The 24,190-nt window shown below is 51.0% G+C and overlaps 1 protein-coding gene across 5 annotated transcripts in view; it reads left to right on the top strand.

The window, feature by feature from the left end:
• Nucleotides 1-24,190, top strand: part of PCM1 (pericentriolar material 1) — a 1,275,228-nt gene that overhangs the window by 1,119,846 nt on the left and 131,192 nt on the right. For all 5 annotated transcript variants that reach the window (XM_085641994.1, XM_085641996.1, XM_085641995.1 and 2 more), the window contains one exon: nucleotides 11,773-11,842. In XM_085641994.1, the coding sequence (XP_085498120.1) occupies nucleotides 11,773-11,842 (70 nt within the window). The remainder of the gene's footprint in view (nucleotides 1-11,772; nucleotides 11,843-24,190) is intronic.

Raw genomic sequence — 24,190 nt, 5'->3', positions numbered from 1 at the left:
GGGTATCTATTCTAAGGTAAGGAATCTATCACTACGTGTTTCTTTCAGATGCACAAGTTACTTAACTTAGTAGTGATAGATTCCTTGCCGCCTCACCCATCCTCCCCGTTCTGCGAACTCATTTCTAGGGTTAAGGTCATACCTTTCAGGGCCCTAGTTTCAAGGCACCAGTGGTCAGTATCTTGCATGGCTCTGCATTCCTTTCGCGGAAATTCATGTACAGTAACTTGTGCTTTATAATAGAAGGATTTTTTGACTTCATAGTATGTTTTTTCTTCTTCCTATGATATTCTTGATATACATGGTTTTGTCTGATCGGCATTACCTGTCTTCTGGAGGGGATGTACTTATTATTTTCTGCATTCCTCAATTAGTTAGGAAACATGAGTGTTGTTTCTTGTGGTGTTAGTTATTTAAGATACCATTTGACAAGCAGCTTTTTCTTACGGCAAGTCACCAGCGGTGTTGTGCTGGTGGCAGAGTACGCCCTTTTTTCTATCTGGGTTGTGTATTTTTGCTGAACTTCTCATTTCAGTGTGTATACATGATAGAATGTGCTGTTGTGTTTTAAATATTAACTTGTATCACAAGTGTCATAGGGGCCTGTTGTTGTACAAGGATTTATTTTATGAGATGTTGTGGAACTTCACTTTTAGGTGTGTTACCCTTCAATATTATTGAAAGAGCGCTTTGGAATTTGTTCTAGTTAGTTCTTGGGTATACAAGATTTACTTGACTGTATAATATGTGTTAAACATATTTGCTCGAAAGGGTCAGTCTGTCGGACGATGGCACTAAAGACTATAGGGAAGCAAGCTTTATACGTTCTTGACCTGTGAACTCCTGTGCATTGAGAGTCAATTGTAGTGTCTGATGACACATTTTTGTTTATAGATATATGTTTGACTATATATGAATCTTTGCGGCAAGATGTTATACAATTGGTGCATAGAATGAATATGATTTTTCAGTTTGTCCAAACTAAATGATTTATACCAAGGAGGTGTTGTAGTTTGTTTTTTCTTTGGGGAAAATGAGTTCTGAAAGTTCTGTTTTGGGTTTCTATCAGGACAGTACTTTTTCTGTTCCTTACTGTTAATGATGACTATATGACTTTTATCATGCATTGACTCTATTTGGTCATCTTATTTTCTTACCCCTTGAGGGACAAGGGGTAATGTTTGCCATCGAACAGATGGTTCTTCAAGGGTTTTCAACCCTTTTTCCTTCTAGGGCCGATTCTTTCAGAACTGTAAGGTTGTTTTTTATTTATATGTTCTGTGACAGTGATCATGGATTCTGTTAAGAGTCTAGCTCTGGTTCTGCTATTCCTAGATACATTTGGTTAGTTTTGGCCGGCTGGTTCTCTACGAGAACCTTTGTAGGATTAGTTTGCAGACCCTCCTCCAGTGCTATAGTATTTAATTCAAAGTTAAGGAATCTGGGGCTAGATGTCTCTATCCGATGTAAAAGTTACGTACCTTCGGTAACACTATATCTGGTGGAGGCACACTCTAGCCGCAGACTCCCATCCCTGCTCGGCAAATTACCTTTGGGGTAAGGGTTATACCCTTTCAGTGCTGGGTTTATATACCAGTGATCACTATCTTATTCTATGTTGGGACTAAACAAATTGCTTGACCTGGCCACTTAGTTTTTGTTTAGATGTTGCAATAACATCCATTTCCAAATGTGTGCGGTGGGTAGAGTGGGGGAGTGTTTTCTCTTTTCCTCTGGATGACACACCAGAGAGTAGTATTAATTTCTTTGTTCTTTTTATGAAAGTCTTCTTGTATCGCCATACCTTTACATTGGTACTGTCAATTTATCACGTAATGCTGTAATTTAACGCACAACCTTGTAGTGGTGGTGTAGGTTCTGTTTGGCTATTGCCTTGGCATTAATTTCCATTGCAGAATGGTTTATAGAGTGCATAGTCTTTTACCTCATATGGGAGTTATTCTCCAGGGCGTAGAGTTTCATGTAGCCCTGTGTGCGTTGATTTTATTGGGGGTTTTCTTTGAAATCCATGTCTGGTATTAATATACCATTGGATGTTTCTTCTTTATTAAGGTTTCAAAGAATTTTTGGCACACTATTAACACAAACAGTTTCTGTAGTGGCTCCGCATTGTGGCGCGGAAGATTTCACAGACGAAACTGACATCCGCGTGCCGGAGGGGACGTATATGGCTCCACTGACGTCATATCTGGAGACAATGTCACTGCGGAGCTGTACAATGCCGCCCCCTGGCGCACAGAGGTACTGCTGAAAAATTTCCGGGTCCAGGCTGACGCATGGGGAGACCTCAAAGTTAAGAAATCTGCGTCTAGACTGTGTGTCTACCAGATCTAGTGTTACCAAAGGTAAGTAAATGTTATGTTCTCTCCTAGGGGATTTCCATGTATAGTCATAAGCACTTGAATAGTCCCGCCCACGTGCGGGGACTCCGGAGCACTTCTTTATATATATCTTCTTAAGTGGATATTTTTCACCTTTCTTCAGGAAGGCCTGCAAAGACACTGAACAGATAGAAAGACAATAATGCAGTCTAAATACACAGGCTACACTGGCCGCATCCTCAAAAGAAATTGGTAAAATGTAGCCAGTATACTAAATTTGGGTAGTTTTTGTAGTATTAAACACACAGAATAAGCTCCTTCACAAAATCCCTTTTTTCATGATAGAGTTGAAAGGAAAGAACAGAGTAGCCCAGTAGGCTGCCAATATGTCTTTGAAAATAGAACCTGTGCCTTTAAGATTTCAGAGACCACCAGTATCATATCATGCACAGCTAGTGCCCCCTGAAAAACCACAGGAAAGGAAAAATAAAACGATAGTAAACACTCATTTAATTTTATTTTCTGCCGAGTCTTGTGGGCGGGGCAAGGGGGATGAAAGAAGTAGTAGCAGTGTACTGCCTTCAGAGAACATGATGGTTTGGCCGGCCTTTTCAGGCCGGCCAACCCGTCATGCGTTTTGAAGCTCTCTCCAACCCAGCTGCGTTGCTTGGTTGGAGAGAGCAGGCACAGACTCCCAGTCTGTTTGTGAGCGCAAGTCAAGGGCACTCAGGCCAATCCTGAAGCTGCTCTCCTGCAGGGCAGTCTGGGAGCGTGTGCCTGCGAGGAGAAGAGCGTGAAGCGGCCGGATGCAGGAACATTTTTTGTTGTTTTTATTTTACCCTGAAACCCCCCTATGCCCCCTTCCTTACCACCCCTCCCCTTCCTCCACCCTCCCATTCTCTCCCCCCGCCCTCTCATGCCCCAGAGACTCGTCCACAACACCGGCCGCAACTGCTCTGCAATGAGACATGTCCAAGTCAGAAGTTCAGTCTTGGTTCCGTTCGAGATCCAGAAGTTGCTGGAATCGTTAAAACACAAGACATCTAAGCAGGACTCTGCCCCTTCCTGCCAATCACACTTCCTGAGAAGGCACAAAGGCAGCACCATACATCTTAGTCTTGACCTCGAAGTCGCAACTTGTCCCGGCACCAGAGTTTCCGGGCCTGTCTGCCACGCCTAAGCAGATCGATGAGTTCCACAAGGCAATGCTCCAACTATTCGATCCTTTCCGACTCCCTATGAGCACGCCTCTGGACCCATGGAGCCAAGAGGTTCTCCACCTGGGTTACCTCTGACAGGTTCCCCCTTAGCACCAACTGGACCATCTGCGCCCATGTTTCCAACTCCAGTCCCTACTCCGCCGCCGGCACCACGATCCGTGATGGTTCCCTACTCAATCAATGCTGTAAGACAAGGCCCCATTTGTCCTTTGGTGACGAGGTTGTGCTGGTTCAACCTCGGTCGAAGTCTTACCCAGTTTCAGTTGAGGCTCCAGTTCCAAAAAACTTGATCTGCCCCCACAATGATAATCTCACACACTGCATTCCTTATTCAGCAAGGATTCGGATAACGATTACGATACAGATGACAAAATTGGCTATTCCTATTATAAGTAGAATTAGGATGAGGACCTGCAGGAGGTTAGCGGTGTTGATACATCCCCTGAGTTCAGACTCCCCTACCCCGGCCCTGCCGCTGAGGAGAGTGCTTCTTTAGCCATGGTTATACATAGGGCGTACAAAGTTCTTGACCTCGATCTACCCAACTTGTAAGTCCTGACCAATTTACTTGAAGATTTATATGCTGGGGCAGACATCTTCTGAGCCCCTCCTACCGTTTAACGCACGGATACCCTATAGTGGGCATGGACCACACCTTTCTCTGGCCCTCTGGTCAGCTGCCAAATTGCACTATGCCACCGCCTTGCCCCGGGCGATCCTCCGTTTTTATCTCAGCACCCATCTCCTGAAAGCTAAGTGGTACAGGTGTCTGCCAGCATAACTAACCCCAACACATTCTCATCTATTCCCCCAGATAGGGAGTCCAAGCGGGAGGTGACGTTTGGGAAGATAGTTTTCTTGTACACCAGCTAGGTGCTTGATGTCAGTGAATGCCGGCAGGGGTGCTATTCTCACACCCTTTGGAACTCGGTGGTTCAAGTCCTCCCGGGGATCCATGACAATCTCCGAATGATCCTCGCTTTTTCCATACAGGATAGTCGTGACATGGCCACGTTCACAATGCATTGTGGCTTGGACACCACCCATTCCATCAAGCAGGCCATTGGCACCAGTGTAGCTATTCGCTGCCTTACTTGGCCACCATTTTCCCACGTAATGTCCATTCGTCCCTCGAGTACATGCTGTACGACGGGACCCGCCTGTTTGGGGACAAGGGGCCCCCCACTCTTGAGTGGATCTAGGAGAGGAGGGCCAACGTACATTTCCAAAGCTTATCTGCCCCACTTTGCCAGCCACATCAGCCCTACCGTTCCTTTTGCGGCTTCAGCAGAGGTACTGCATCCCTTCAAGCAATTTAGCCCCAGCACCGTGCCCAGCATTTTCACAGCCTTAGTGCCTGTAGGAGAGTAGGATCTGCTTCACCTGGGTACCCCCACTTTTTGCTGGTGTTTCACTGTTTTTCGTCCTTAGTCTGGCTGTGGCCCTGCTAATCAGGACCACAGCGTAGCTGCTTCCTCTAAAATGGTTTGCATGTACATTAGGTACATATCTAATTGGATTCTGGAGTGCCTTATAAGCCCCTAGTATATGGTATACTATGTACCTAGGGCATAGGTACCTTAGAGGCCTACCAGGGCCTGCAGCATGTATTATGCCACCCCTGGGAAGCACTCCAAAATGGCACCACAGGTCTGCTACTGCAGCCTGAGTAAGGGTATGCTTGTACCCCTTACTGTGGTATAGGCTACCTATATCACTACCATTATACAGACACATATAAACCTATAAGCCACTCCTATGGCAGGCCTTGACAATCCTGAAGGCAGAGTGCTTGGTTTTGTGTAAGAGGGTACCCAAGCATGAGCTGAGCCCCTCTGCAGCTTTCAGAAATACTTCTTTATGGCTGTTCTGTGATACAGCCATACCATATAGTCTTAAGTGCAGTATAACCTTGCGTTAAATGCTAACTTTGGAATGGCTGCATCAAAACATGTCGTGTTTGGTGTCAAACGCTTTGGAATACTACCCCACCGCCAATTCTGGCGGCGGGGGTAGCATTCCACCCTTCTAGAGGGATAGACATGTTCACACTGGCTAAACCCGGTAGGACTTTCCTGAGCCCTGGCATCACAAAATGAATGCCTCTGCCACAGACACGGGTCTGGCCTCCTGCTGCTGACCAAAACTCCGGCAGGGGAGGCCTGGACAATAGGTTTCCTGTCGAGGGGAGGTCCTCAGACCTTGTTGGTCTGCACCGCAAAACACACAAGATGAAGGACGGAATGTTGCACATTGGCAAGACATTCACCCCCAGTCACAGATCTGGGTTTAATCCGTCGTTATTTTGCTCACCACGCTACCCCAGTTCAGACATGGCCATATGCAAATCAGTCTTGACCCTGTGCCTCATGGGAACAGTCCAGCCCGAAATGCCACGCCATGTCTTCCCTGGACCGGAATCGGGTATGCTCAGACGTGAGTCCCGTGCTCTCCATGCCACTGGAATCAAGCTATCCTGGCTGAAGAGGGTTGAAACCCCAAAACCGGGCCTAGGATGCTTGGTTCCAGTCCAGGGAGGACCTGGCTTGGCAGTTCGGGCTGGACTGTTCCCATGAGACACAGGGTCAAGACTGATTTGCATATGGCTAGGTTCAAACTGGAATGGCATGGTTGGCAAAAAAACGATGGATTTAGGCCCAGATCTCTGTACCGTGATGAATGTATGACATTGTTCTGCATTCTGTCCATCAACTGTTGTTTTTGCGGTCTGCACCGCAGTCCTTTCTCTAAATTCCAGTGCCTTGCCGTTGCCAAGGCCTGTTGGGTCCAATCTGGTCACCGACACTGCAGCACTCGACAAACTCTGTGGGACAGCTCGAATCCGGCTCGTGGACTTCGTCGACGCCTCCTGGACCTCGTGGCTGATGATTCGAGACACCCATCAACTCACCTGAAGAACCCGACATCTGTGGGCATTGGTCCATCCTGCCCTCAGTCACTGGCAAGTGACCCAGTCTCTGTCCCCTCTGCTTTCAGGTTCCTTTCATCCTAGATCCAGGCTTGGATCTCCTCGGACACTTCTCCTCTTCACGGCAGCAGCAGTTCTTTGCAGGCTCCCATTGAAATAGATGACGCGACCCGACACCAAAAGACACCTATGGGCCCGGCTTTCCTGGGTGAAGGAACTCGAGTACTCCGGTGCTCCCGTGGGTGCTAGCCCTAGAACTTCTCAAGTCCAAAAGGGTTTGGTCCTGACTCTATTAGAAGTGTCCCTAATCTTTAAAATTCCAACCGTGGCATTGCCCATAGAAGATAACGGGAACCCGCGGTTGTGTTCTCACACTTCATACAGTCCCCGTGGGTCCCTTGTGTCACTACCTTGGGTGGTTCCTTGGGGTCCCAGCGATTCTACAGGCTCTAGGCCTTGTGTCTAGTTAAGTCGTGGTTCTTATACCACTATTTTAGTATATGGTTTGGTACGCACCTAGGGCCCAAATGTGTATTTGTGCTATTACTGGTGATTGCTATCTTGTAACCTAAGTACTTCGAACTCCAGTCTCATAAAGAGACTAGAGGAGTGTGTTTTATCTTAAATACATATATTTTGAATATATACCTGGTGTGGTTGTCTTTTCATTTGATCATTCAAGAGATTATAGACTGGTAAAACAAGCTGCTTTACATTCCTTCAAGACTTAGCCTGAAGGCTGCTCTCCATAGCTACCACTAGGCTAGCTTTCAATAAAGGTTGTCTTTACCCTATCACCATAAGGGGTTGTTTGGACTGATACAAGGTGCCCACTAGAACTAGTGGACAGCATATATCAGGCCACCTTCTCACATTGCCCACTGTGAGAAGTTGGCCTGATATATGATGTCACTAATTCTAGTGTACACCTTGTATCAGTCCAAACAACCCTTATGGTGATTGGTTGTAAAGTCAACCTTATAGACCAGCTATCCAAGTGGTAGCATGGAGAAGAGCAGTCTTAGGCTAAACTCTGAATGGCATGTGAAGCCAGCTGTGATACCATATATAATCCCTTGAATACCAAATGAAAGGACACCAAAACAGATATATATAAAAAATAGAATGTATTTATTCTAGTCAAACCCTCAGCACTCTTTATGAGATTCGAGGTAAGTACAACACAGTCTTATTTAAGCATACATTAAGTCACACAGGTAAGTAATACAGTTAGGCCCTAGGGGCCACGCAAACCATATACTAAGTAAGTGGTATAAGAACCACTGTCACGAACACAGGATAGGCCTAGGGAATCGCTGGGGCTACACTACACTACCAACAGTTAGGAAGTGGGAGGCCCACGGGATTCAGGTGCAGAGTGGAAACACTCACGCGTAATGCGTAAAAGTCGATAGAATTACGAGCAGTTAGAAATTAACAGTTTTAGGACACTTCTGGTATAGCTAGAAAGTCGAGACTCGGAAACTAGACCCTAGAATAGTCAATAACCTTGTGAGCACCGAAGTACTCAAGTTACCTAGCCCACGGGCTGCGGGTGCATAGGTGGGAACTTGCGTCGGGTTTCGTCGTTGACTTCTATGGATGCCTGAAGGAAAGTTGCTGACAGGCGGTCAGTGAAGAGTGTCCGGTGGATCCCAAGGATGGGATCAAGAAGGAAGGATACCTGCAAGCAGAAGGGACAGAGTCTAGGTCACCAGCCAGGAGCCGGGAAGGAACCAGGAAGGAACCAGGAAGGAACCAGGCGATGTCATGGAGATGCAGGTGAAGAGGTGAAGCTTGTCGCAGCAGCCAGTGCCTGCGCTTGTCAATGGATTCAAACAACAATGCAAACAATGAGCATAAACCCCACCCCCCACCCACAGCGGCACCCCAAATGTGCCAGCAGCACTACCATCACCCATCACCACAAACACATTGCAACTGTGCAATAAGGACAAAGTCATCACGAAAGTAGATTGATCTAAGGGGATCTCCCGCGTGGGGGTACGCCGGTGTGCAACGAATGCCTCCCCCAATGCAGGTGATCGGGGGGGAGGATACTTGGCAAGTACAGTGTAATGATCGAATGACCGGCAGCTGCATCCACACCATACATTTAGATAAGTAGGGAGACTGAAGAGAATGAACCATGAAAAGAAAATCATCACCCAAGGAGCACCAGCAGTCTGGGAACAAATCGCTCCTACATAAAGACTATAATGTTGATAACACATAACGAAGAGCCGACACAGTCATTATGTAGTCAGCATCAGGCCTTATCTGTGGTCGAAGAGAGGAGCAAAGAACTGTGTAGTCCGAAATTAGCTTGGTGCGGATAACGTGACATCGCTCCCCAGAGTCCCGAGCCGAATGGCCGGAGTGACGGCAGGTCAGATGTGCCAAAGAAGAAGGAGAGCAGAACTCAACGAAATTGTACAGCTCCTCACTGATAAAAGACGAGGAGGCAGCCAGCGATCAGAGGTACAAAAGAAATAGAGGTCAGTCGGCACTCAGAGATGGCGATTGGGAGAGGCGTTCTGGGGAGCCCCGTGCCTAAGTGTCTTTTTTGATGGCGCGAAGAAAGTCATCCACCTGCTGCTCGTTCGTAAAAAAAAATGGTGCTTATCCCGGTAGGTAACTCTCAGACGCGCTGGATAGAGCAGTGCATAGTCAATCTGTAGTTTGCGGAGTTTTTGCTTGGCCGGGAGAAGTTTACGGCGGGCCTCCTGCACCGCCATCGTGAAATCGGGGTAGATTGAGAAGCTGGTGCCTTCAAATTGTAAACTCTGGCGATCTCTGGCCATTTTCAGCGCAACATCCCGGTCCCTGTAATTTAAGAGGCGCGCAATTATTGGTCTCGGGGTAGCCCCTGGGGCAGGGCGCGGACCAAGGGATCGGTGCACCCACTCCACTATGAACTGAGATGAAAAGGCTTCTGCCCCGAAGGTGGTGCGTAGCAGGCGTTCAAGGAAATCTTCCATCTTGCCGGTGTTGGTGCTCTCAGGAATTCCGGTAACGCGGATGTTATTACGCCGGCTTCTAGCTTCCAAATCCTCGTTCTTGGCGGCAATCACCTTTAAGAGCTTGTCCATCTGGAGCATTTGACGGGACATCCACGAGGTCTTTGATCCGCTCATCATGTTTCTCCACTTTTTGGAATATGTAATCCATACGCGTATTCATTGAATCCGTCTTGGTGGAGAGGTCAGTCAGACTGCGTCGCATGTCCAGTAGTAAGGATTTGATCTCATCATCCGAAGCTGGCAGAGGGACCGATGAAGACGCAGTAGTTGATGGATCCACCTCTTCAGAGCAGGAGCGTGTGGCGGATCTCTTGGCATCAAAGAGGAGTTTGGTTTGGCGGTCGTCAGACTTCCCCATAGTTCCTGCGCAACGGACCAAGTGAACGGGCACAGATGGGATGCAAAGCCAACAGATGCGCTGCTCAACAATGGGGGTGGCGAAGCCGGAGGCAGTCTGTCTCTGAGCACAGGATTGGCAGCACAGTGTAAAGGGGTGAAGGCAGAGCCGCTATTATGACAGATGCAATTGGGATGCGGCAAGAAGGTCCGGCAGCAAGGGGCCCGGAGGGAAGTCTCCGGCGCGGGGCCCGGAGGGCAGTCTCCGGCGCGGGGCCCAGAAGTAGCACAGCCAAAGCAGACAGCAGTTAGCACCACCAATAGATCAGGCGCGCAGCACCTTGCGGAGAAGAGTGTAGAGGAGGGGAGAGGCTTCCCACCTGCACGAAGATGCGTGCGCTAGGCCTGAACAGACGCCCCCACCAGGGCAGATGTCACAAGTTGGCAGCCGGCTTAGACTCAGGCGTGGTTGTTTGTGTGACTTAATTGGGTGTGAAGAAATAATTCATTAAAGGCAAAGCGTCCTCATCTGAAGGAGTAATGACCTGTAGTCAATTTCCAAAGGTGGGGCCAATCGGAATAGCAGGAGCTAATGGCTGCAAAGGAGTCCCCAGTGTGAAAGTGTCCCGCACTCAGGCCCTGCACAGTCTCCTGCAAGGGCAGTAGTGCGTGGACACGAGGTGGGGAGCGGGACGCCGAGATCTGCGGCTCCCCGCGAAAGAGCCGAGTATTCAGGCGCTAAGTATGATGGGCGCCAAGATCGGCAGAGGGTGAGGATCGCGCCTGGGGCAGCGCGCAGCTACAGTCTGCCTCACCCCATGTACCGTCCAGAGCAGCAATCAGCAATACCGGGTGCCTCTGCAGCAGGTCCCGCGATGGAAGGCCAACCTCTGATGGCAGTGGCGAAGAGGCCAGCAGCTCCGCCGATCCCGCGGCCCAGGCACCGCGTGGACAGCCTCGGCACTCTCGTTAGAAGTGCAGCCGCCCTCAGATCACCACAGGTCTCCGCCTCTCCCCCGGGCGAACCTCTCCCGCCGATGGCAGCGCGAGGAGACGTCTTCAGGAGAAAGTTTTGGTGTGACACAGAACGGGAAGCATCCGGAAGCTATCGCCGCCTCGGGGGTGCCAACTACCGCCATCCGAGCAGGATAAAAGCCGAAGTAATGAGCCAAGTGCCCGCAACCTCACAGGCGTGCGGCCATTACGGTCGTGCGCCACCTAGCGCCCCCTGACCTAGAAGTCTCTATCAGAAGAACAAGTTACTTACCTTCAGTAATGCACTTTTTGGTAGAGATTCTGTCTAGCTGCATATTCTTCACCAACCCTCCCATCCTCCTCATTCTTTGGTTGTTCTTTATCCATTAATACTATATCAAGTCTACGAATCTGCACACTGGACACACCAGTTTGCTTTTGGGGCTCTGCATCTGGGGGCACAGAAGGTTCCGAAAGCAACTTAGTGCATGGGAGAAGCGCCTATATAGACTCTGTATATCATTTCCAGAGAAGAACAGCATCCGTGTGTAGCTGCACAACACCGCCTACTGGCGGGCAGAGATACTGCTGAAAAGTTTCCTGATCCCGTCTGACACCTTGACAGTTTTCAAAAGGGGAGGAATCTTCGGCTAGATAGTCTCTACCAGAAAGAGAATTGCCGAAGTTAAGTAACTAGTTCACCACTCCACATCTTCCTCTTGCAGTGCAGTGGTTGCTTACATACTTTTTGTGTTTCATCTTGCCTGCCTATTCTAAAACTAAGCAAAATTTGTGTTTTATCCTTCAAGGGTTTTTAACCTGACACTTTACCAAAAGAGCTAGCTTTATGAAACTATTCTTTTGCTGTAGGATCAAATAATCAGGCTTTTAGGAAACGCATTTGTTTGTTTGAGTTGCATTGTAATCTCTTGTGTTCTTTTAATTAGAATATGGAACATGAAGCTGAAGTACAGGTTCTGCATGAAAACATTCCACCTGACACTGTTATGGCTACAGGTATGTTTATAAAATGCTGTCACAGACCTTGAAAGATCACACTTCTTAAAAATTTACAGGTTTTTTAGGTTGCCTAAGAACATTTTTTTCTGTGCCAATCTGAACTTTCTCTCTAGTTTTCCCATTGCTTCATTTTAGTTCATTGTTGCCTGAAGCTCGCAAATATGTTTTTTTTTTTTTTGTAAATTGTAAATTCAGAGAAGCAACCAGCGAGGGAACAATAAAGGAAAAACATCAGTGTTTTGTTAGCACTTTAAATTAAAACTTTCCAATTTTAATCCAGTTTTTTTACATTTTTCACTTAACAGTACTTAATTACTAAAAGAAAGCATCTACATACATTAGCAGATTGCTGATGGATACTATTCCTTTTCGCAGAATCTGTATCTTTGACACAGCCAAGTAATATTTTGCGACCCCTCCATTTGTTTGACAATTTTGTTGTACTGAGAAGATCTGCTTATGTCCCAGGGTTTCATGTCATGTAATGCTGATCCCATAGTACATAAATAACTCCCGTGCCGGATGACCTCACTTTTGACCTCATCAGAGTTTTAGTACACTAGACTTGGGTGCAGAACTATGACCGACTTTTACACAAGCTCTCAATTTAATTTGGCTTGCTTGGTATGGTTTGTCCCCAAAATGAGCGAGAGACGTTTAGTATTGAAAATTTAATAAGTGCATAAATGTTGTGCTGTAGAAGACACTAGTGACTGCTTTAAATGATTTAAGGGAGTGAAGCATACCAGTCAGAATTGTGAAGTGTTTTTGAAATTATTGGAAAAACCATAGGGGTAAGGAAATGGCTTCTTTACTACTCTGGTAGAACTGGTTGTTTGAAAGAATCCCTAACATCCAGACACCAAAACTTGAGGAAAAAATATTGCACTGTCTACAGATGACAGGCCAGTTGTAGAAAAATAAAAAACTGGTTTAACAGGGGAACACATCCTAGCCACTTGAGTCTTAGCTACAGAAGATAGGCTTCAAAGGAAAATCCTCATTTGATGGGCAGATGTATCACACTAGGGAGGAGGGCTAGGGGTGGACGAGGAAGGTCAGAACACAGAGAGGGGTCTCGCCATCTTAGGAGCGGGCAGAATGGTGCATCCTGGGATAGCTAGATGCCACACTCCACAGGAAGTGGTCACCAGATGAGAGGGAACCTGGTAGCCCATTGATTACCAGCCATATCCTACCTTGATAGCATTTTCCAAGCACAAGAGGGGCACCCCTGGCACTGAGACCTCAGATCTCGATCGACTGGGAGACAGACCGGAGGACTGTCCTGCACCAAAAGACTAGCAAAGATGCACCGTTGAAGACTGCACCTGGTGGCTGCCTGCTGAGTCCTGCTCAGAGATAAGCTGTCTCCAGAGCACAGTAAAGCCAAGAGAACTCTTAAGGGACAGCCAGCTGGCACCTGTTAACAGCAGCTGAAGAAGCCTGCTGGGGCAAGTTGGTAACCAAAGGACTTCAAGCTGCTGTTGTGCAGCACCGTTGATGAAGACCCGACACACAGAGTTGTATCCGGGTTTGCAGAACCTGGGGGTGTTGTAGGAGCGTTTTTGGGACTGGTAGTCCAGTGGTGACTGGACTTTGGCCAGACCGGAGAGGACTTTGTGGAACGTTGGCCCTGCAACCAGTTAACCCCCCAACTTACTTTGTAGACCAAGGAATCCCTGCATGGACGACTTCAGTCGACCACGCACATTCACGCCATTCTTAAAGCATCTTCAGCATCCTTCATCCCTTTCACCAGGACCACTCCACAGGAATCCATTACAAAGCAGATACAGTGCCTGGAACTGCATAAGGACTTCTTTTTCTGTGGAGATTACTGTTCCTAAGGAGCTTGCTGTTCCCCTTGACTAGCTCCCTGCCGGAGTTGATCTCCCCAAGTGCTTCTAAATGACATGATTGACGATTCTATAAGTTTTCCTTGAAAAACTTTTTAAGTGTCTGTAGGAAGGTAGGAACCTTCTAGCATGGTTACCCCCACATTTTGCTGGTGTCGGTATGTTTCTTTTACTAGTCTGACTATGGAACCTGCTAATTGGGACCCCAGTGACTATGCTTCTTCCCTAAATTTGACATGGTAAGTACTTCTATACCTCCACAATTGGCTACTGGTGTACCTTTATAAGTCCCTAGTATATGGTACTAAGGTACCCAGGGCATAGGTACTCCAGGGGTCTCCCATGGGCTGCAGCATTTATTATGCCACCCATGACAGAACACTAAAACTGTGACTAAAGGTATGCCATTGCAGCCTGTGTAAGCTGGTGCCAGCACCACTTACGACAGATACAAGTTTTCTTATTTTAAGGTCACTACACTTTTAATCCTGAAGGCAGGGTGCTGGGTTATAAGTGTGTGGGTGCCCCTCCATGAACGGGGCACACTGACAAACCCCAGAGTAGATTCTCCATGCTTTGTTTGTGCTGTCAGCCATTTTATACATCAAGTGGCCATCAGTCATTACGCGATGGCTAACTATATAGTGGCTATTCCGAATCTTGACATGTTTGGTATCAAAAATGTTGGAATCATACCCCAACACCGTTAGTGGGGTCTAATGTATGATTCCATGACATGGGGGGGGACTCCCAGGAAGTCCCCAGTACTCCTGGTAACAGCCTTACAGGGTCTGCCAGCAAGCTAGTGATGCTTCTGATCCCAAACACGATTCTGCCCTCCTGCTACTGAGCAGAGCTCGAGCAGGGGAATGTAGAACAATAGGTTTCCGATCACAAGGAGGTGTGACCCACCTCTCAGACAGGACTTAGTGTATTGGGCTGGGGTGGGGGCGCTTGCCAGCGCCACTAGACTGCTTTCAAGGGCACATTTGGTGCCCTCTTTGTATACTCCAGTTTGAGCTAGTTCAGGGAGCCATCGGCTCCTGCTCTGACGCAAAACTGGACAAAGGACATGGGAGTATCCTCCACACTGTCCAGCCCCTCCTGTGGGAGGGACCCCGAGTCTTTCCAAGCCTTTCCCTAGGGTACCTAAGGGCTCACGTGTGTGTGGCTCTTCAGATTAGCCGGGAAGCTGAAACCACATCACTCTTCTACCCTCTGGGCACCCAAAGGTGCCGATTACGATCCAGTAAAAACCGGGTACGAACCGTCGGTCGGAGAGTTTTCTCCGGCCGACTCGTACCCGGTCGGAAAACATTACAAACATGGAATTACGATTCGCAAGGAAACACCATTTCCGTACGAATCGTAAAAAACACCGACCGACGAAAATATACATACGAATGTGATCCGGGAATGCTGCGACGTGACGTCGGGACGCTTTCAGGCAGCGTTTCACGACCCCCCCCCCCCCCCCCCGTGTATGTATACACCCGTGTACGTGTCGTACCCCCCCCCCCCCGTGTATGTACACCCGTGTACGTGTATGTACACCCGTGTACGTGTCGTACCCCCGTGTATGTACACCCGTGTACGTTCGAGTCGTACCCCCACCCGTGTATGTACGGTGCGTACCCCCAGCGCTACTACTATGACCATTCCTTCAACGTCGACGAAGGTGTCGACGACGATAGCTGCAACGACGATGACGTCGACGAGAGCGAGCTCAGGCGCTTTACAGTTGTCTCCTGAGGCTTGAGCCGGGAGGTAGTGTTAGCGCTTCATATTTACGCTGTCTCTCTAAATTGCTCTGCGCGCTTTGCTCATTTGCACTGTTGGGAATTTATGCTTTTAAATTATTTTAAAATTGCCGCGCTGTGAAGAGCGCTTATTCGCTTACCTCTGCCACGCATTCAGGGTGCTTGGGCCAGGCTGCGACACCGGATCGGCACCCCAGCTTCATTAGCGGAAGCCGAGGGGACGCCATCTTGGGGGAACTTTGTGCCCCCCAGCCTTTCTTTTACATGCCAGAATTTAAACAGACGCGAACTCTGGCGCGTAGCGGACGAGCGCAGCGGCCGCGGCGCTGGCGCCCCTAAGGCAAGCCTGTCTGCGCCCGTCCGCGCCTGGACGCCGCCAGACGCCAGTCATGCTGCCGGATGTACTCCCGGGACGCTCATTTACACCAGGGAGTCTCTGTTATCCATTGGACATAGTATTCTCCCGTGTAAACCACGTCCTTGCTTATTGGTAGAGGGACCCTTCTGTTGCAATTGGTGTAGGTTTAATTCATACCCCTTACCACCCCCTTCATCCTCGACCCCCATCAAGACTCCCCTCAAAATTCTCTATTTGAATGCTCGCTCCTTAGTTAAGCACTATAACGAGATCTACGATCTCATTGAGAATGAATCCCCGGATGTCTTCTTGATCACTGAAACTTGGCTCAATGCGGACACAGTTATTGAACCTTGCCTCGCACTCCCTTTGGGATTCAACATTCGAACCATTAATAGAGAGACCAGAGGTGGGGGTCTGGCGGTAATTTTTAAATCTCCCCTTCACTGCACTTTCGTCAGTGAGGACCGCTGCGCCTCTCACCAGGCCGGGTCACCCCCTTGCTCCTCCTGCCGCCTCCTGCTCCTGCCTGCCAGCCTTGCCGCCTTTTTCCGACGCAGACGCCCCCCTGGCCCCCCGAGCGGCCCAGCCTCAGCAGAGCCGCCCGCTCGCCAGTTTCCCGCCGCAGCTCGCCACAGGCCCCGCCCACCACCGGCCCATTGGCCGAGCTGCTCCCGCCGCCCAGCTGACCCGCCCTCTCGTCCCCCTTCTTATGACGCCCCCAGAGCGACCGCGCAGCGGCCGCGCGCAGCGGGAGCGCCGACTGAGCGCCAAAGGTAAGCCCGTCTGCGCCCGTCCGCGCCTGGCCCGCGCCCAGCGGCAGGACCCCTGGCCCCCGAAGACTCCAGCCCACCCGCCGGACGTACGACGCTGCCACCCTCAACGCCGGCCGAATCCCAGGATGCTACCGAGACGCACCCACGGACCCTTCTGCTGCAACGCCTGCAAGTTCACCTCATCCGGACCAGCACTACTCCAGCACCAACCAAGACCAAGACGAGCAACAGCAGCAGCCACCTGAAATGCATCCTGCTCAACAACCGCTCCGTCCACAGACACGCCATCGAGCTCTGGAACCTGCTCGACACAACCTCACCAGACGTCTCCTTCCTCACGGAAACCTGGATGAACGCCTCTTCAGCGCCCGACATCGCCATCCCAGACGGCTACAAGATCATCCGAAGGGACTGCATCAACCAGACCGGAGGAGGCATCGCCATCATCCACAGGAACACCATCCGCATCACGACCAACACCGACGACACCCACGCACCTGCCGAGCACCTGCACTTCCAGGTCCACATCAATCCCACGACCACCCTCAGAGGCACCCTCATCTACAGACCCCCGGGACCACGCACACAATTCAGCGAAGACATCGCCGACTTCATCAGCCCGCACGCCCTCCTCTCCGCTGACTACATCCTCCTCGGGGACCTCAACTTCCACCTGGAGAACAACAACGACCGCAACACCACCACCCTGCTGGACAACCTCGCAAACCTGGGACTCAAGCAGCTGGTCACCACCCCCACCCACTACGCCAGACACACACTCGACCCCGTCTTCTCATCCAGCAAGGACATCGCCTTCAGCCACGCCACCGGACTCCACTGGACGGACCATAGCTGCGTCCACTTCAGCTTCAGAAGGACCACGATCCACCACCACCAGCAACAGGTTGCACGCAGAAGCTGGAACAAGATCACAGCCGACCAGCTCGCGACCTCCCTGAGCATGAACCCTCCCACCAGCGCAACAAACCCAAGCCAGGAGGCCACCAACCTCGCGAAGTGGATCAGCAACTGCGCAGACGACCTCGCCCCTCTGAAGACCCCGCCTAGCAGACCCGGTAGCAAGAAAGCCCCATGGTTCACCGACTAACTCAAGAGCTCCAAGAAGAACTGCCGAGCCCTCGAGAGAACATGGCGCAGAGACCCAACACCGGACAACATGACTGCTCTCAAGCTCGCCACCCGAAAACACCACCAACTCATCCACGCCACCAGGAAAACCGCATTCAAGGAACGACTGGACAACAACGCACACAACAGCAAGGAACTCTTCAACATCGTTAAAGAGCTCTCCAACCCCAACGCCGGAAACAGCGACATCACCCCTTCGCAAGACCTCTGCAACTCCCTCGCCTCCTACTTCCACAACAAGATCGCGGACATACACAACAGCTTCAGCACTCAACCGACGCACGCCACGACCGAACCACCGCCCCCCACCACCACCCTCCGCGCCTGGACCCCGATCAGCACCGAAGACACCGTCCGCACGATGAACTCCATCCACTCCGAAACTCCTACCGACCCCTGCCCTCACCACGTCTTCAACAAGGCCGACGCTGTCATCGCACCCCACCTGCGGGACATCATCAACACCTCCTTCGACACTGCTACCTTCCCGGAGAGCTGGAAGCACGCCGAACTCAGCGCTCTACTAAAGAAGCCATCAGCCGACCCCACCGACCTCAAGAACTACCGCCCCATCTCGCTGCTCCCGTTTCCTGCAAAAGTCATCGAGAAGACCGTCAACAAGCAGCTGGCCGCCTTCCTCGAGACGAACGGTTCCCTCGACCTCTCGCAGTCTGGCTTCCGGGCCAACCACAGCACCGAGACTGCCCTGATCGCAGCCACCGTTGACATCCGAACACTGCTTGACAACGGAGAAACAGCAGCCCTCATCCTCCTAGACCTCTCCGCGGCCTTCGACACTGTCTGCCACCGTACACTAGTGCAGCGACTCAGCAACGTCGGAATCCAGGAGAAGGCACTGGAGTGGATCATCTCCTTCCTCGCCGGAAGGACACAGAGAGTCCGCCTCCCCCCGTTCAGATCTGAAGTCATCTGCGGCGTTCCTCAAGGCTCCTCGCTCAGTCCAACCCTCTTCAACGTCTACATGAGCCCCCTCGCAGACATCGCACGCCAGCACAACCTCAACATCATCTCCTACGCCGACGACACCCGGCTGATTCTCTCCCTCACCAACGACCCCGCCACCGCCAGAGCCAACCTTCACAAAGGGATGAAAGAGGTAGCCGAATGGATGAAGAACAGCCGCCTGAAACTGAACTCGGACAAGACGGAAGTCCTCATCCTGGGATCCTCACCCACCGCCTGGGACGACTCCTGGTGGCCCCCCGCCCTAGGCAGCGCACCCAAACCAACAGACCACGCACGCAACTTGGGCTTCATCCTGGACTCCTCCCTCTCCTTGACCAGACAAGTCAACGCCGTCTCCTCGTCGTTCTTCAACATCCTGCGCATGCTACGTAAGATCTTCCGGTGGATCCCCACCGAGACCAGGAAGACGGTCACCCAGGCCCTCGTCACCAGCCGTCTGGACTACGGCAACTCCCTCTACGCCAGAACCACCGCCAAACTCCAGAAGAGACTCCAGCGGATCCAGAACGCCTCAGCACGACTCATCCTGGACATCCCCCGTCGCAGCCACATCTCCGGACACCTGAGAGACCTGCACTGGCTCCCGGTCAACAAGAGAATCACCTTCCGACTCCTCACCCACGCACACAAAGCCCTACACAACCAAGGCCCAGGATACCTCAACAGCCGCCTCAACTTCTACGCTCCCAAACGCCAGCTTCGATCGACCGGCCACGCCCTCGCCGCCGTCCCCCGCATCCGAAGAGCCACCACAGGGGGACGGTCCTTCTCCTACCTCGCCGCCAAGACATGGAACTCCCTCCCGACCCACCTCCGCCTGACCCAGGACCACCTCACCTTCAGGAAGCAACTCAAGACCTGGCTGTTCGAGCAGTAGCGGACCCCCCTCCCCCAGCGCCTTGAGACCCTCTGGGTGAGTAGTGCGCTATATAAATGCTTTGATTGATTGATTGATTGATTGAGGACATTGCAGGCTGCGAGTGTGCCCGCTTTTCCATCTCACTCAATGCTAACTTTTCTCTCTCGGCCTTTTGGTCTATTGCCCCCCTGGTCCCTCAGCAGAATTCAAAGTTGCAATCATGGAAGCTGTCCATGTATTGGCTACAAGAACAGCCAACTTTAACCTTATCGGCGACCTAAATATTCACTTTGACCATCTATCAGACTCAGACGTCAGCTCCCTGATTGCTGATCTTGAAGCCTGTCAATTAAGACAACTGGTACTGGGACCCACTCACATGGCTGGACACCTACTGGATCCTGTCTTCTCCAATATTCCCTCCCTCCAGGTCAAACCCCCCAGCCCGGTCTGCTGGTCAGACCATTACCTCATAGCCATCCTCCTCCCACAGTTTGGGGCCACGCCCAGACCCTCGTCCAGGGCCACTCTCAAACGCAGTTGGCACAAACTTAAACTGGATGATTTGCTGGCCCTTTTGACTTCCTGCCCTCCTACCCTTGATAACACCGACCCAGAACAAGCCTATAACGCTATCTGTGAGTGGATATATGCGGCACTAGACTCTCTCATTCCGGCTAAATGGTCTAAGGGCCGTGATTCCGGCTCTAATCCCTGGTACACGGATTCCCTTGCCGCTATGCGGACTGTTTGCAAACAATGCCAACGAGCATGGAGGAAGAGTTACAGTCTGTTAGAGTCGGGGATCTCTGGTTGGCGCAAGGTTGCCCTTGTGTCAAGCAGGAACCCTCTCCTCCACGTCAGGGCGCAGGATAACCCCTCGCGAATGACCCTTGCTCACCCTCTAGGTGCGTGGCGTGAGCAGCCAAGGCGATTCCTCAGGCGTTGTTGGTTAAGCACTTACAACCATACACACAGTAAATACATCAATCCCCCCCAGAAACGGACACCAGACTTGGATATATATAAAAATACGATTCTTTATGTAAAAATAAGGTATATATATCTCAGCAGACTTATCACAAGACCAATAACGTGTTCGCTAGGCCATCAGGTTGTAAAGCAGGCAAATGTTCGTTGTTCGTAGCTTCAAATGGATACTTTGTAGTTCTCTTGCAAATGTTACTTGTGGTTCCAGTACTCACAGAGATCGACTCCTGCGAACGGGGAAATAAGGCGTTGCGGGCCCCGAGCCCGATGCTGGAACTTCTTTCGTGATGTGGAGAGTCAGCACAGGTCGGTGCGACTCTCGGCTTGGGAAGTGTTCTTGGGTCCTCAATCAGCAGGTGTGGGCAAGTAGGCAGGCGCGGCCAGCGACCCTTTAGCACGGTGGTGCCGGAGGGTCTCCACACCGGGGCGGCGCGGCCTGAGATGTCCGGGGATAGCGAAGCGGGGTCGCAGGGCACGGTCAGTGCAGCTGGATGACCCGGCGTAGATCACAGTCGTCGGACGGCTTCCGGCGGGAGGGGTGATAGCGCGGTCAGCGCGCTCCAGTAGCAGGCGGTGACAGGGATGCAGGCGGCCTGGCCCGGGAGCAGAGAGCGGCTCTGGACGGAGCGGGGCTCTCATGGGTTTGAGGCAGGCAAGCTTCTGAGTGTCACGGCCCTAGGAGGGGCGATGAGGGGCGCAGTCTCTTTCCAGCGGGATGCACACACGGCTCGAATTGGAGGACGAGCAAAAGCACAGAGAACCCACTGGTCCTGGGGTTCAGTTCAGGGGGCAAGCTCAGATCAAGCCCTTGGAGAATGTTCAAGCACAAAGTAGCAAAGTCTTTTCAGTAAGTCTCTTCCTCTCCTTTCTCAGCAAGGCAAGCAGCAGGCCAGCTCCTCCAGCGTCTTCTTTTCCTTCTAGTCGGGCAGAGGTTCTTTGTGGTAAACAGGATTCTGATTTCTTAGGAGCCAGGCTCCTACTTTTATACCATGATTCTTTTGTTCTTTAGCGCCAGGGGGCCTAGGCCTGGCTCAGTCCAGTTCTGGAGCACTTTGTTATGGTGACTCCGCTCTTTCCTTTCAGCAGCAGGGCAGAGACATCAGCCGCCCCACAGGGGGCGGCGCCGGCTTTGTGGTGGCAGAGCACAGGGCTATTCAAGAGTCAAGGTGTACTCCTCCCACCCATCCAGGTGTCACCTCTCTACCCACCACCTGGCAGCCAACCTGTCTCTGGGGATCCCCCCACCCTGCTCCTTACTGTTGCCAGGCAGAACACACACACACAGCAGAGGCGGACTGAGATGGTCAGGTCAGTAAATACTAACTTTCTAAAAGTAGTATTTACAAACCCAGGATACTAAAATAAACTTGACTACAAGAAGTATTTTATTATTCTGAGTTCAGGCATACTAAACTTGACACTCTACCATGCTCTCTGAGTCCACTGGGGTCACAGCGTTGGCGTGATCCCGGCATCCCATTCTGGCCTATGGAGAGCAGGTAGCCTTCAATAGTGAAAAACGACAAGGGCTGTAATTCACTACTAAGACATGCCACACACATCAGGGCATGTCCTACCTTATGCCTACAATGCACCCTGCCCGTGGGCCTACCAGAGGGGTGGCTAATATGTAGGTAAGGGAAGGTTTAGGGACTGGCAAGTGGGGGCACTTGCGCAGTCGGCGCGACGGTCCCGGACCGCGCACAGGGTCTGCGGTGGCAGACCCTAGACACACTTTACAAGGCCGCTTTCTGTGGGTGGCGCAACCAGCGCTGCAAGCCCACCAGCAGCATTGGCATTCACAAGCCCTGGCACCCCTGGTGCCCTCTACTGGGGGCTGACAGTGAATCCAATAAACTAATCATGGACATCAATTACAGGTACACTTTACCTAGGGAGCACTTGCACTGCGGCACGGATTAGCCGTGGCGCAGTGCCCTGAGCGGACAACACCAGCAAAACAATCGAGGCACACCATCAAAAAGTGGAAGGGAAACTCACGCCAAGGTGCCAGGTCTAACACAGTCCCTCAGAGAAAAAACAGTATCAGGATGCTATTAAAAATTACCACAAAGCCATACAGTTAGCTCGAACCACCTTCATCACCAATCAGATAGCATCCAGCAATAACCCTACGAAATGCATTTTTAAGATCCTTAGCGACCTGAAAAAGAGGAAAGATCCGCCTACATCTATCATCACCTCCGGAAAGCAATGTGATGAACTCGCTACCTACTTCGTTCAAAAAGTTGAAACCATATACAAAGCTTTTTCCAACTGTCCCAGGGTCTCAGAGTGCCCTTCAATACCTATAACTTATGCCACGCTGGAGGTCATTCCTTCCATCTCACAGGAGGGGTTCCTTGCTCTTAGCACCAAAGTTAAATCGGGATCTCCTCTTGACCCCATGAGACCGGCTCAATTCAGAGAGTGCCTATCCGTTCTTCTTACTCCCCTACTTTTGACCATTAATTCCTCATTTAGCAAGGCATCGGTTCCCTTATCTTGGAAACAAGCCAAGGTGCTTCCACTGTTAAAGAAGCCACTCTTGGACCCCACTAAGCCCGAAAACTTCCGCCCGATCTCCCTCTTGCCCTGGGTTGCCAAAGTGGTGGAGGCACACGTCAATAAAGGTCTCTCTGACTTTTTAAATAACAATATGATCTTAGACCGGTCTCAGAATGGATTCCGTGCTGGCCACAGCACCGAAAGCGCTCTTCTAGCGGTGAGTGAACATCTGCGTTCCATCCTAGATGAAGGTCAAACAGCGGCACTCGTATTGCTCGATCTGAGTGCCGCGTTTGACACAGCTTCCCACCAGATCCTTCTGCGTCGGTTAGAAGAAGTCGGAGTAAAAGATCTTGCCCTTGAATGGTTCCGCTCCTTCCTGTCAGACAGATCTTTTCAGGTCTATGCTCCCCCTTTTGCTTCCTCCATTTAACCCATTGAGCAGGGGGTTCCACAGGGCCTTAAGTCCGGCCCTGTTCAACCTTTATGTTCAGCCCTTGGCAGCAGTTGCTCGCAACCATGGCCTTTCCATGGTCTCCAACACGGACGACACCCAGCTGATGGTGGCTCTTTCGGATGACTATGCTAACGCCGCCACCCAGTTCCGGACAGGCCTTGAGGCGGTTGTGGGCTGGCTGACGGAAAATTGTCTCCAGATCAACGCCAATAAATCCGAGGTCCTTCTGGTGGGTAAGGACAAGGGGCTCTGGAATACTCAATGGTGGCCTCCCTCCTTGGGCCCCGCCCCTAAGCTGGTGGTAAAGAACCTCGGGCTTCTGCTCGATTCGACCCTGGGCTTTCGAGAGCACACCAAGAAAACCGCTGGCACTTGCTTCGGTCTTCTACGCGGCTTAAGGGCCATTCTCCGGTTCTTCGATTTGTCTTCACGCCAACTTATAGTCCAGGCTACTATCCTCTCCCGGCTTGATTATGCGAACTCCTTGCTGCTGGGCGCCAATAAGGCGGAACTAAACCGTTTGCAGCGCGTCCAGAACACAGCGGCACGTGCCATACTTGGACTTTCAAGATTGTGCTCTGGAGCCAGGGCCGTCCGTCGCCTCCACTGGCTCCCGATCTCTAAAAGGGTTGAGTTCAAGAC

Source organism: Triturus cristatus, chromosome 2_2 (assembly GCF_964204655.1).
Source record: "Triturus cristatus chromosome 2_2, aTriCri1.1, whole genome shotgun sequence".
In the NCBI taxonomy this organism is placed as follows: domain Eukaryota; kingdom Metazoa; phylum Chordata; class Amphibia; order Caudata; family Salamandridae; genus Triturus; species Triturus cristatus.
This window is presented reverse-complemented; position numbering and strand designations above follow the sequence as displayed.